A 13,548-nucleotide genomic window follows, 5' to 3' on the forward strand; every position below is an offset into this window, starting at 1 on the left:
ATGGGCAGCTTCCGGGAGCTACGCCCCGCTGCGCGCCGCCTGGATGGCCACGCCCCCGGGCACGACGCCTGCCAATCACAGACCAGAACGGCCACCGGGGGGCGGAGCCACCCCGAGGACTGCCCACGCAGCCCTAGGCTACCCGGATCAATGGAGAGGGCGGGGCAATCCCGGCTCAACCTGAGGCCGATTCAAATGGAGGGAGGCGGGGATTGGCTGAGTCGGGCCGGCGAGAAGAAATCACGCTGCGATAGGCAGGAGTCCTGTGATTGGCAGGCGGAAAACCCCGTGTCCTACTTCCATTGAGCAACGCTGTTTATCCGCGGAATCTTAAAGACGCGAGGAGCCGTCGTGTACGGAGAGATCATCATCTCCAATGGGAAACAGGATTTGCTTGAGGAGCGATTGTGATCTGCGGTTGCCAAGGCAAAGTTTGCGCCCTGGGTAGAATAAAAAGTTAACTGGTCAACGGCTTAAGGCCGAAAGCACTAAGGATCCTCAAGGAAACCGGGTTTTGGTCATCTAACTCCCTAACTCACCAATAAAATAGCTGAATTTAACGGCGTAAAAGTCGTAATCATGTGATTGAACGACAGGACGACTTTCCAATAGGGGTGAGTAAAGGCTAGATTGGGTGGGGCGCTCTGTAGCGACAGACACACCTTTAGACCAATGATCAGGCGAATTCCAGTAAGTACGCGTGCCCTTTAGCTGAGCGACAGGTAGAAAGAACCAGTGATCGATGTGATGTCTGAACCGCGACCAACCGGGAGGGCAGGTCTCCCTAGAGAAGCTCTGGAAGGCGGGAAGAGGGGAAGTGGGCGGATCTCCGCACACCCCGGCGGAAGAGGCAGATTCAGGAAGCCATTACGCAGCTGGCTGGCAGCGGCTGGGCAGGTCGGGGCTGGGCCCTACGCACTTTGCGTAGCGAGGGGGGTTACCAAAGGCCTGGTACTTGGCCTTGGACCAGCCCAGCCTATCCCCTGTAGGGGGAGTGGGTGAGTAGCGAGGCTAAGGAAGACAGAAGGCGAATTGGGGCAGTTTAGGGGATTATAGTTTCTTTAAAAAGCCGGGTGGGGAGAGGCCATGGCCGTTCCCGCCAAGAAAAGGAAGATGAACTTCTCTGAGCGTGAGGTGGAGATCATCGTGGAGGAGCTGGAACTGAAGAAGCACCTGCTGGTGAACCACTTCAACGCCGGCGTCCCTCTGGCTGCCAAGAGTGCGGCGTGGCACGGCATTCTGAGAAGGGTCAATGCCGTGGCCACCTGCCGCCGGGAGCTGCCCGAGGTCAAGAAGAAGTGGTCCGACCTCAAGACCGAGGTCCGTCGCAAGGTTGCCCAGGTCCGGGCGGCCGTAGAGGGTGGCGAGGCCCCAGGGCCCACTGAGGAAGATGGAGCAGGTGGGCCCGGGACAGGCGGTGGCAGTGGCGCCGGTGGCCCCGCTGTGGCCCCTGTACTGCTCACCCCCATGCAACAACGCATCTGCAACCTGCTGGGTGAGGCCACCATTATCAGCTTGCCCAGTACCGCAGAGATCCACCCCGTGGCCCTTGGACCCACAGCCACTGCAGCCGCCGCCACAGTCACCCTGACACAGAGTGAGTGACCTCTCCCACCCAGTCCGGCGTTCCTAAATGGGAAGGGCCAGCAAGAGCTAGGGCAGCCCAGGGAAGGTTGGCTGCCAAGGGTCAAAGGTCAGATGGGAGTCTTGGACAACCAGGAGGCCTTCCAAGGGCTCCCCAGACAGAAGTGATCTTGTTTTCTCTCTGAGACTTCCTCAGCACGCAGTCTGGACTTCGGAGGGGCTGGCTTGCCCTCCACTGTTTTGCCACCATTTGCATCCGTGACTGAACTGTTTGGTCCTTGAAGACAGAGACCATGTTTATATCCCCACAGGACTTATCCCAGAGCCTGGCGCCTAGTAGGCAGTCAGGAGGTATTTACTGAATGAATAGGCAGGTGGACATTGATTCTGGACAAAGACATTGTGGTTTTCAGTGTGAACATTCATCAGGCACTGCTGAGGAACCTCCCAGTTCCTGGTGTTAACCTACCCCTCCATTCACTCATCAACCATTAGTGCAATTCTGGGCCAAACCCTGGGCTCAGCGCTGGGACTCCCAAGGTGTCTTAAGAGATAGGCCGGTTATATTCTCCGAGGACAGATAGAGGGACACATATATGAATAACTCCACTGTCAGTCGGGATCACCTAAGGACTCAGAAGAGAAAGGGGACTTCCTGGCGGGGGTGGGACACAGTTGATTTGGGCATTAAAGGGTGGGGAAGAACTGATCTTTCCGACATGCTTGGAGGCCCAAACAGCCCAGCCAGAGTGCCTTCAAACGTTCTCAAGCTAGGAATGACAATGAAACTAGTTGGTTGGACTTTTTAGTTCAGATAAGGTTTGCACCAATGACTGTTAAGTGGTCTTTGTGATGGGCTGGGAACAGAATCAATCAGTGGTTTCTCAACCGGACTTCGGAGAATTGGGTGTGTGTGTGTGTGCGTGTGTGTGTGTGTGCGTGCCATACCCCAGCAGTGTCATATTTCTCAAGGATATGGAGATGGGAAACACTGGTCTAAATCAGCTGCTGTTCTGTAAGAGGAAGGACCTTTAGGCATTCCATTGATTAAGGTGATCAAGGAGACAGGGAGGCACTTATTGGGCACTTTAACTGCTGCCTTCCCACTCCTGCCTCCTTTTCTGCTTGGCCATAAAAGACATGGAAATCAAGAAAGCACTGAAGGAGACAGGACCAGTGGAGTTGCAAACCCTCACCCAGGATGCCTTCTGTGTGCTGGTACTTCCAGGAGCATGTAGCCCTGCTTTTATTTGCCAGAAGCAGCCCAGTGGGGTGACTGTGAACACCTTGGGCACTAGTACTGGGGGACACCTGGCTTCCTATACCTGCTGAATAAGCTGTGTGACCTCAGGCAAGTCATACCATGGTGTCTGCGTCTATCTTATCATCTCTGAAAATGAAGGTGACAATATCTGCCTCTTGGTGTCATTATGAGGGTTCATGGAGCTAAGGAGGGCAAAGGGTTAGCACCATCCGTGCCTAGCACATAGTAGGTGCTGGTCTTAACTGTTAGCATCTTTGCTTTTGCCTGATCAGGGGCTGACCCTTTGGTTATTAAGTAGATTAAGATTCTAAATCCTTTAGAGTCTAGATTTATACATGTGTGCTAAGTCGCTTCAGTCATGGCTGACTCTGTGCAACCCATAGACTGTAGCCCACCAGGCTTCTCTGTCCATGGGATTCTCCAGGCAAGAATACTGCAGTGGGTTGCTATGCCCTTCTCCAGGGGATCTTCCTGACCCAGGGATCGAGCCCGCGTCTCTTACACCTCCTGCATTGGTGGGCAGGTTCTTTACCACTAGCGCCACCCAGGAAGCCCCAGATTTATAAATAAAAGGCTATAAAGCCAGGGGAGGCTGAATTCTCCAGAACAAGGCTTACTGGCTTCTCCCCTACCCCATACGGCCAGCCTCGCTCTTTCTAGAAAGTGACCTGCCACTGATTTGCTCTTTCTTCCCCACAGTCCCCACAGAGACCACCTATCACACGCTGGAGGAGGGAGTGGTAGAGTACTGCACAGCTGAGGCCCCCCCGCCCCTGCCGGCCGAGGCCCCTGTGGAGATGATGGCCCAGCACGCTGATACCTCGGTCAAGCCACAGGCGCTCAAGAGCCGCATAGCCCTCAACTCAGCCAAGCTGATCCAGGAGCAGCGGGTCACCAACCTGCATGTGAAGGAGATCGCCCAGCACCTGGAGCAGCAGAACGACCTGCTACAGATGATCCGTCGCTCCCAGGAGGTGCAGGCTTGTGCCCAGGAGCGCCAGGCTCAGGCCATGGAGGGCACCCAGGCGGCCCTGAGCGTCCTCATCCAGGTCCTCCGGCCCATGATCAAAGATTTCCGCCGCTACCTCCAGAGCAACATGCCCAACCCCGCCACCGCCTCGGAGCCTGGACAGGTGGCCCAGAACGGGCAGCCAGACAGCATCATCCAATGAGAGCAGGGGTCAGGCCAGCCTTCTGCTGTGAACGGATGACACCGTGGAGGTCTTGTAAGCGGCTTGTGTGGTTGGCCTTAGGCTAGGCCCGACCACCTGAACGGCTCCCAGTTTGACAGACATTTAGGGGTCCACAGTTTCTGGGAGGTGAAGGAGACTGGGAAGAAGAATTTGTTGGGTTCCTGGGACCCAAAACTCTTGTTACCCACCCCACCCCTTGAGCTGTCCTGCTAAGAACCTGAAGACTGGATTGGGTGGGGGTCAGATGCTGGTGAGGGGACCCATGTTGTCATAAGCCAGGGCTTATGACATGACCCAGATTCAGACTAGGACCACCATGAGGAGGGCTCTCACTGCAGGGGGGTGGGGGTGGGTGGGTACATGTCACAGCTGGGGGCCGGCGCTGAAATACCCACCCCCCACAGAGGTGCCATCCTTTGGAGTAAAATAACGTCAGTGGTGCTGGCAGTAGCACAATATCTTCTTCCTCCCTTGGGAGGCAGAGTGACCCAGTAGGCTTGAGGAGGAAGCCCCGCCCTTTTCTCCTGCTCACTGTGTCTCAGTTCTCAGGGGACTCTGGTTAGGGCCGTGCACTCCCCTCTACCCCCACCGCACCCGGGCACACCGTGTTAGTGCTCTGGACTGCCCCTGCAGTATACCCAGGCTGCAACCGGCCTGGCTCAGGAATGCTGTGTGTGGTGGGGACCAGCCTGACTTCCATCTGGTCTTCCACTGCGTTCCCCGGGCAGCCCTTTGGTGGTTTGTCCCGACGCTTTTGACTCAGGTCAAGCATCAGGCTTTGGGTGCTGTAAATGTTACTCGTTGCCCCCACTTGCAGTGGCCACTGAGGCCACGGCTTCTGTAAAGAAGGCTTTGCTGCGAGCCAGTGGTATTTATGGTACACAAACCCCTCTGGGAAGGCCTCCGGGGCCTCCGAGGGCAGCTCTGGCCACGCCCTTCCTCCTTTCCCCTCTATTGATCGCGCAGTTCCAAAACTCGGTGCAGAAAACAGCCTCCATCGCATCACGCCCTGGACTGCCTTCTCACAGTTCTCTGTGCCACGTGTTCTCACGAGAGCCTCACTGACTGGTTGGGTGAATCCGAAGGCCTAATTGGCCCTGAACGTCTGCGGTGGGAGAACTGAAACTGACCCAAGAAGTGGGACCTCGGATGTCTGTGCTCGAAGGAGAGCCAACCGACCTCGGAGTGCTGGAGGAGGTGGTATTCCCTGTTCTGTCTTGACGCTTTCTCCCCATTTGTAAGGACTTTACCCAGCTGGCATCTGTCTTGTTTCATTTACAGAATCGCCATCAGTTACTGAGACCCTTGCACCTTCCCCGGTCCTCTCACAAGTTGGCCATTTTGCTGCCGAGGAGGCCTTGGCCACACGTTGACCGCTGGTTACAACTCAAGGCTCCAGATCTCAGCTAAACAAAGAAGGTGCTGCCCTTCTGGTACGTCCAGAATCACCCAGCTCCACTGTGGCAGTTACGGGAAGATGCCTCCGAGGACGGTTGGGAGGTGACTCTTTTAGCATCATCCTCACAATGGGGGACGAGGGAGGTGCCAGCTACAGAGCGAAGGAAAACTCTTCTCAGTGACTGAAAAGCAGCAGCCTCTGGCCACTTGGGCGTCCTCCATTCGTGGAGCCTGATGGCCCCTGAACTTAGGAAGTTCGGGAAATTCCTGAGGGGTTTGCAGCGTGGTTTGGTTTTTCTCTGGGGTTGGCAATCTGAGCCAATATTGTGTCTGTTCCAATTGGGTATAAAGAGGAAGTTTGGATTGCTTTGAGTGACTGGGTCTTTCCAGGTCATAATTTTAAATTAAAGAAATATCACTTAAAAAAAAAAGACATATCTGTGTCTTCATTAGTTATATGTAGAGGAGATAGGGGCTGGCAGAGAGCAGGGGCTCACGGGTCAAATCTGGCCCCCCACGTGCCTTTGTAAATCAGGTTTTACTGGAACACAGCCACATCCCTTCATTTCCTTAATGTCTGGCTGTTTTGCTGCTACAACAGCAGAGTTGAGTGGTTGTGACAGATATCTGGCCCACAAGCCAAAGATATTTACTCTCTGGCTCTTTCCAGAAAAGCCTGCCTGCCTATCCCTGGTTTACAGCAATGTCTCAGACTCTGGATGAGAATTACTTGGGAGTTTTTGTTAAATATAACCAATCCCTGGCCCCACGTCAAACCTAGACGAGACTCCTGGAGGGAGAGCTCTAAGAATACGCATTATAAACAAGTTCTTTGGGTATTCTCATCTTTTCTGAAGAACTGTGGCTCATACATAGACTGGAAGAATTCAGTCTATGAATTCTAAATTCAGCTGGAATCAAGATAATGTCCCAGGAAGGACTGGTTCTCAGGAGTTTCTGCTGAACAGTTGAGAAGTCCTGCTAAGCAGTAATTCTCACTTGAGAGTGGCCCTCATTCTGGAGGGAGCCCAGCCTTTCTGAGCACAGTTAACACTCTCTCCAGTATTTAGTGAGAATAAAACCTGGCAAGTTATGGAGCCCAGGTCTTGTAAGCATTACTTTATAGACTTCTTGCAACAGCCCCATGAACTAGGTAGTAATGCTGTTTTCAGTTTACAGATGAGGCCACTGAGTATCAGAGAGGTTAAACAATTTGCCTAAAGCCACACAGCTGCCTTATACACTGGGGTAGCCTATAATCTTTAACTGCTGTTCTTTAACTTTTACTGCTCTGATCTGGCTGCTGGTGAGATGTGAAATCACTTAGAGATGATTTGAGCCTGATCTTGAGTTTTTAGGTCAGGTGAGAGGCCCAGGGGGCAACTTGTGTTGTTCTTCCTGGCACTTGAAAGGAACACAGTGACTTCTATTCTTTGTAGGCTTTGAACTTATTCTTGTAATAGGAAAAAGGGTGGTTTTAACAGAATTAAATCCACTGCACCTTGGGACTCCCCTGGTGGTCCAGTGGTTTAAGACCCCACGCTCCCATTGCAGGGGGCCCGGGTTTATTCCCTGGCTGGGGAACTAAGATCCTGCGTGTTACATGGCATGGCCTAAAAATGAAATAAAAAAAAAACCCACTGCACCTTGATGGTGCTGGTGAAGAATGGTCACATATATGAGGGTGATTCATTTGGAAACCTTCCCTGAAACATGGAGTTTTGTGAAAGTGACATCTTCCAAGCCACTGAATCTTACTTACTACTCCAAGTATTGAAACTTTTAACTTTTTTTTTTTTGACCCTGCCACATGCCGGATCTTAGTTCCCCAACCAGGGATTGAACCCACACTCCCTGCCATGCAAGCTGGAAGTCTTAACCACTGAAGCACAAGGAAGTCCCAAAACCTTTTACATTTTAAATCATTCTGATAGAAGTCTCTCATAAAGATTCTCTTTGTGAGCTATATCTTACCCTGATGTTTCCGGTTCAATAGAAATTGCACAGCAGATCCGGAGAGGCAGTGCTTCCATGTGGAAAGTCCCTGGGACTCGGCAGGTTTGGGCTTGAGATCACCTCCACCCCTTATTCACTGGGTCTCTCAAGTTTTCTGAGCTTCAGTCTTCTCAGTTCTAAAATGATTATGATGAATAATAATCCCTACTTGACTGGGGTGTTACCAGATATTGTACATTTATTGAGCACTGACCATATCTAGACCCTGTTCTAAGCCCTGTGCGTATTAACTCATTTCATGAGATCATGTATGTACACGTCCCTGGAGTGTGCCTGGGACGGACATAGCGTGTGCCAGTAAATACTGGCTGCTGCCATTATTAGTATCACAAGTCTGATATTCCAGCTAACTTGTGCATCTTTTCTTGAGATCACAATGGGAGCTTGATGGCTTGATGGACTTCTGGACCTTCCCAGGTGGCTCAGTGGTGAAGAGTCCACCTACCAATGCAGGAGATGTGGGTTCCATCTCTGGGTCAGGAAGATCCCCTGGAGGAGGGCATGGCAACCCACTCCAGTATTCTTGCCTGTAAAATCCCATGGACAGAGGAGCCTGGTGAGCTACAGTCCATAGGGTCCCAAAGAGTCAGACATGACTGAGTAACTGAGCTCAACAACTCAAGGACTTCGCACACGGTCCAGGGGTCAAGACTGCGCCTTCAACAGACCCTGATGCTAGGAAAGATTGAAGGTAGGAGAGGGGGCGACAGAGGATGAGATGGTTGAATGGCATCACCGATTCAATGGACCTGAGTTTGAGCAAGCTCTGGGAGATGGTGAAGGACAGGGAAGCCTGGCGTGCTGCCCTCCATGGGGTTGCAGAGAGTCTGACATGACGTAGTGACTGAACTGAGGTTTAGCCTGGTTGGGGTGCTAAGATCCCGTGTGCCTCACAGCCAAAACATCAAAACATAGAAGCAATACTGTAACATGTTCAGTAAACATAAAAACAAAATTATCTACATCAAAAAAGTAAAAAAAGTGGCTTGAGTAAGATCAGAAAAGATGTACAAGGAGCAAAGAGTAGGAAGGATTGAGGGGAGAGTGGGGGATGGGAACCAAGGCCAGGGTGGGGAAGAGCTGCACACAGTGCTTTGATCGAGGTGTGGGAATCCCCTGGCGGTCTAGTGCTTAGGACTCTGTGCTTTCACAGCCAAGGACTCAGGTTCAATCCCTGGTTGGAGAACTAAGATCCCACAAGCCATACAGTGCAGCCAAAACAAACAAACAAACAAACAAACCCAAAACACACACAAAAAAGAGCTGAAATGCCATGAGTCACAGTAGACAACCCGCCCAAATGAGAGGAACAGACACGGCTTTGATCACTGGCCGTAATGACGTAAGCAAGAAGGGAAAGTGACAGCTCTTCCAGGGTCACGTTTTTGCCACAGCACAGGGCCGGGCAGGGGCAGATGAGGTGCAGGTGGGAATCATTTCACTGTTGAGAGAAGCCCCTGCTTCACGGACTTGTGTGTATGTTGCGGGAACAAAAGCAGAAAGGCCAGGAGTGCGAAAGCGCTGAGTCAGAGCAAAACGTCTCCCCACTCCTCCTGATAAGAAGGCGACGATTGGCAGAAGCATCGGAGGCCTCTGAATGGAAGCACCTAGGCTGGGAATGCAACTTTGCCTAAGAGCATGTAAGGTCTGCCATACAAAGCTTTCGAAATGGCCTACAGTTGTGCCTGGAAGATCACACGTTGGTTTGTGGCCAGGAGCTGGACTCCTCTTAAGTTTGTCTCAGGTCTTTGGAGTCAGCCTGCGTCTTACTGGCTGTGAGCCCTGGCATGAGGTCATTTACTTTCTCCAAGCCTTGGCTTCCTCATCTAAAAATCCTCGGGACTTCCCTGGTGATAGAGTGGTTAGGACTCCATGCTTCCAATGCAGGAGCTCAGGGTTCCATCCCTGGGTGGGGAACTAAGATCCCACACACTGGGGGTGGCCGGGAGGTTCAAGAGGGAGGGGATATATGTATACATATAGCTGATTCGCTTTGTTGTACAGCAGAAACTAACACAACATTGTAAAGCAATTATATTCCAATAAAAAAATTAAAAAGTTCCCAGGTAAAACAAAAACAAACTGAGTTTCCAAAAACTTAGAAAAAAGTTCTCATTCTTGTGTATTTGAATCTGTGGAATGAAATTTTTTATCAATGGCAATTATATAAAGGTATATGTATATTGGGGTATTAATTATGTTATCAAATTAATAAATGTAAGCTATCAAATTAAAAGTCCCACATGCTTCATGGTACAGCCAAATAAAAAAAAATCCTTCTCTAATGAGATTGGTATCAAAAGTTAACAAGCTAATGCTCATATTTGACATATATGCAGAGTACATCACGCAAAATGACAGGCTGGATGAAGCACAAGTTGGAATCAAGATGCCGGGAGAAATACCAGTAACCTCAGGTACACAGATGATACCACCCTTATGGCAGAAAGTGGAGAACTAAAGAGTCTCTTGATGAAAGTGAAGGAGAGTGAAGAAGTTGGCTTCAAAGTCAATGTTCAGAAAACTAAGATCATGACATCTGGTCCCATTCAGTTCAGTTCAGTTCAGTCGCTCAGTCATGTCTGACTCTTTGCGACCCCATGAATCGCAGCACACCAGGCCTCCCTGTCCATCACCAACTCCCGGAGTTCAGTCAAACTCACATCCATTGAGTCAGTGATGCCATCCAGCCATCTCATCCTCTGTCGTCCCCTTCTCCTCCTGCCCCCAATCCCTCCCAGCATCAGAGTCTTCTCCAATGAGTCAACTCTTCACATGAGGTGGCCAAAGTACTGGAGTTTCAGCTTTAGCATCATTCCTTCCAAAGAACACCCAGAACACCCCAAAAAATAAAGTCTGACACTGTTTCCCCATCTATTTCCCATGAAGTGATGGGACCAGATGCCATGATCTTCGTTTTCTGAATGTTGAGCTTCAAGCCAACCTTCTCACTTTCCACTTTCACCCTCATCAAGAGGCTTTTCAGTTCCTCTTCACTTTCTGCCATAAGGGTGGTGTCATCTGCATATCTGAGGTGATTGATATTTCTCCCGGCAATCTTGATTCCAGCTTGTGTTTCTTCCAGTCCAGCATTTCTCATGATGTACTCTGGTCCCATTACTTCATGGCAAATAGATGGGGAAACAATAGAAACAGTGACAGACTTTATTTTCTTGGGCTCCAAAATCACTGCAGATGGTGATTGTAGCCATGAAATTAAAAGTCACTTGCTCATTGGAAGAAAAACTATCACCAACCTAGACAGCATACTAAAAAGCAGAGACAGTACTTTGCTGACAAAGGTCCATCTAGTCAAAGCTATGGTTTTTCCAGTGGTCATTTATGGATGTGAGAGTTGGACTATCAAGAAAGCTGAGCACCAAAGAATTGATGGTTTTGAACTGTGGTGTTGGAGAAGACTCTTGAGAGTCCCTTGGACTGCAAGGAGATGCAACCAGTCCATTCTAAAGGAGATCAGTCCTGAATATTCATTGGAAGGACTGATGCTGAAGCTGAAACTCCAATACTTGGGCCACCTGATGGAAGAACTGACTCCTTAGAAAAGACCTGATGCTGGGAAAGATTGAAGACAGGAGGAGAAGGGGATGACAGAGGGTGAGATGGTTGGATGGCATCACTGACTCGATGGACATGAGTTTGAGCAAGCTCCTGGAGTTGATGGACAGGGAAGCCTGGCGAGCTGCAGTCCATGGGGTCACAGAGTCGACACGACTGTGCAACTGAACAGCAACATCTCTCTCTCCTGTCAACCAACCCCACCTTCTGTCTCACCTGGATTACCCAAAGCAGCCTCTTCACTGGCCTCCCTGCCTCCAGACCCTTCAGGGGATGGTATTTTGCAGTAAATCTAGCCAGGCTCCTCCCTGTTCCACCCCTTCAATGACTTTCCTTAACTCTTAAAGTGAAGTTTAAGCTTCTGAATGTAACCTACAGACCTGAGCTGATGCTGCTTCCTACCCTGTACTACATTCCAGCCACACTGAACGTTTACTTCCTGGTCATTTATATCTCAATAAAACCAGGGGTCAGGGAGAGAAAGTTAACTTCCTTAAAAATTCCAGGCTCTTTCAGCCCTCCAAACCTTTATCTTCGCTGTTCTTTTGCTCAGAACAACTTTCTTGCTCATCCCTTTCCCAATTCCCAGTCATCCTTCACATTCAGCTTGGGTGTCACTTCCTCCAGGGAGGCTTCTTTGGTCACGCCCTGTGTTTCTTCCCTCAAACTGTGCTATGATTGCACTTTTTTTAAAATTTTATTTTTAAAATGAATTTTTATTGTGGTATAGTGGAAGGAGTGGTGCTAAAGCTGAAACTCCAGTACTTTGGCCATCTCATGTGAAGAGTTGCCTCATTGGAAAAGACTCTGATGCTGGGAGGGATGGGGAGCAGGAAGAGAAGGGGACGACAGAGGATGAGATGGCTGGATGGCATCACCGACTCATGGTGATGGACAGGGAGGCCTGGCATGCTGCGATTCATGGGGTTACAAAGAGTCGGACACGACTGAGTGACTGAACTGAACTGATAGTTGATTTACAATGTTACGTTAGTTTCTGCTGTACAACAAAATGGATCAGTTATACATATACATATAATCAGTCTTTAGATTCTTTCTCCATGTAGATCATTACTGGTAGCTCAGTTGATAAAGAATCTTCCTGTAGTGACAATATACAGCCTTGACGTACTCCTTTTCCTATTTGGAACCAGTCTGTTGTTCCATGTCCAGTTCTAACTGTTGCTTCCTGGCCTGCATACAAATTTCTCAAGAGGCAGATCAGGTGGTCTGGTATTCCCATCTCTTTCAGAATTTTCCACAGTTTATTGTGATCCGCACAGTCAAAGGCTTTGGCATAGTCAATAAAGCAGAAGTAGATGTTTTTCTGGAACTCTCTTGCTTTTCAGTTATCCAGTGGATGTTGGCAATTTGATCTCTGGTTCCTCTGCCTTTTCTATAGTAGAGTGTATATATATGGGCTTCCCAGGTGGCTCAGCAGTAAAGAATTCGCCTGCCAATGCAAGAGATGTGGGCTTGATCCCTGGGTTGGGAAGATCCCGTGGAGAAGGAAATGGCAACCCACTTCAGTATTCTTGCCTGGAAAATCCTATGGACAGAGGAGCCTGGCAGGCTACAGTCCATTGGGTGGCAGGAGTCAGACCCGATTTAGAGACTAAACCACCGCCACCACTCTTCCTTAGATTCTTTCCCCATGTAGGTCATTGCAGAGCAGTGAGTAGAGTTCCCTGTGCTGTACAATAGGCTCTTATTAGTCACCTATTGTACACATAGCAGTGTCTATATGTCAGTCCCAATCTCCCAATTCATTCCTCCCCTCTTTTGAAAAAAAATTTTTTTTCAATTTTTCATTTGAAAGCTTCATATGAAAATTTCAGTTTTCATAGTTCGGGTCCTGCTAGAAATAGAGACACAGATGTAAAGAAGAAACGTATGGATCCTGAGGTGGGGAAGGAGGGTAAGGTGAGTTAGGAGGTCGGGACTGACACATCCACACTGTGTGCTCAGTCTTTGTGACCCCGTGGACTGCAGCCCTCCAGGCTCCTCTCTCCACGGAGTTTTCCAGGCAAGAACACTGGAGTGGGCTGCCATTTCCTCCTCCAAGGGAATCTTCCCAGCCCAGGGATCAAGCCCACATCTCTTGCATTGGCAGGTGAATTCTTTACTGCTGAGCCACCTGGGAAGCCCATATATATACACTCTACTATAGAAAAGGCAGAGGAACCAGAGATCAAATTGCCAACATCCACTGGATCCTGGAAAAAGCAAGAGAGTTCCAGAAAACATCTACTTCTGCTTTATTGACTATGCCAAAGCCTTTGACTGTGTGGATCACAATCAACTATGGAAAATTCTGAAAGAGGTGGAAATACCAGACCACCTGATCTGCCTCTTGAGAAATTTGTATGCAGGCCAGGAAGCAACAGTTAGAACTGGACATGGAACAACAGACTGGTTCCAAATAGGAAAAGGAGTTCGTCAAGGCTGTATATTGTCACCCTGCTTATTTAACTTCTATGCAGAGTACATCATGAGAAACGCTGGACTGGAAGAAAC

At 49.7% G+C, this 13,548-nt stretch overlaps 1 protein-coding gene across 2 annotated transcripts; it reads left to right on the forward strand.

The window, feature by feature from the left end:
• Window positions 1-267: 267 nt before the first annotated feature.
• NAIF1 (nuclear apoptosis inducing factor 1) lies at window positions 268-5,870 on the forward strand. 2 transcript variants are annotated; one of them, XR_015136281.1, is made up of 3 exons: window positions 325-1,597; window positions 3,548-5,238; window positions 5,323-5,870. XR_015136281.1 is itself a non-coding variant. In XM_086324942.1 (2 exons), exons 1-2 carry the CDS (start codon window positions 1,087-1,089, stop codon window positions 4,018-4,020), a joined length of 984 nt encoding a protein of 327 aa, XP_086181068.1. In that variant the 5' UTR covers window positions 268-1,086; the 3' UTR covers window positions 4,021-5,870. The 2 variants fall into 2 exon arrangements, 1 of the variants encoding a protein (XP_086181068.1); XM_086324942.1 differs by having other exon boundaries at window positions 268-1,597; window positions 3,548-5,870.
• Window positions 5,871-13,548: the final 7,678 nt, after the last annotated feature.

Source organism: Bos grunniens, chromosome 11 (genome assembly GCF_055505025.1).
Source record: "Bos grunniens cultivar Pamir isolate PY7600 chromosome 11, Bosgru_T2T1.0, whole genome shotgun sequence".
In the NCBI taxonomy this organism is placed as follows: Eukaryota; Metazoa; Chordata; class Mammalia; order Artiodactyla; family Bovidae; genus Bos; species Bos grunniens.

Coding starts and splice junctions, on each gene's coding strand:
- NAIF1 (XM_086324942.1), top strand. CDS start 1,087: ATGGCCGTTCCCGCCAAGAAAAGGAAGATGAACTTCTCTGAGCGTGAG. Junction 1,598..3,547: donor CACAGTCACCCTGACACAGA/GTGAGTGACCTC, acceptor TCTTCCCCACAG/TCCCCACAGAGACCACCTAT.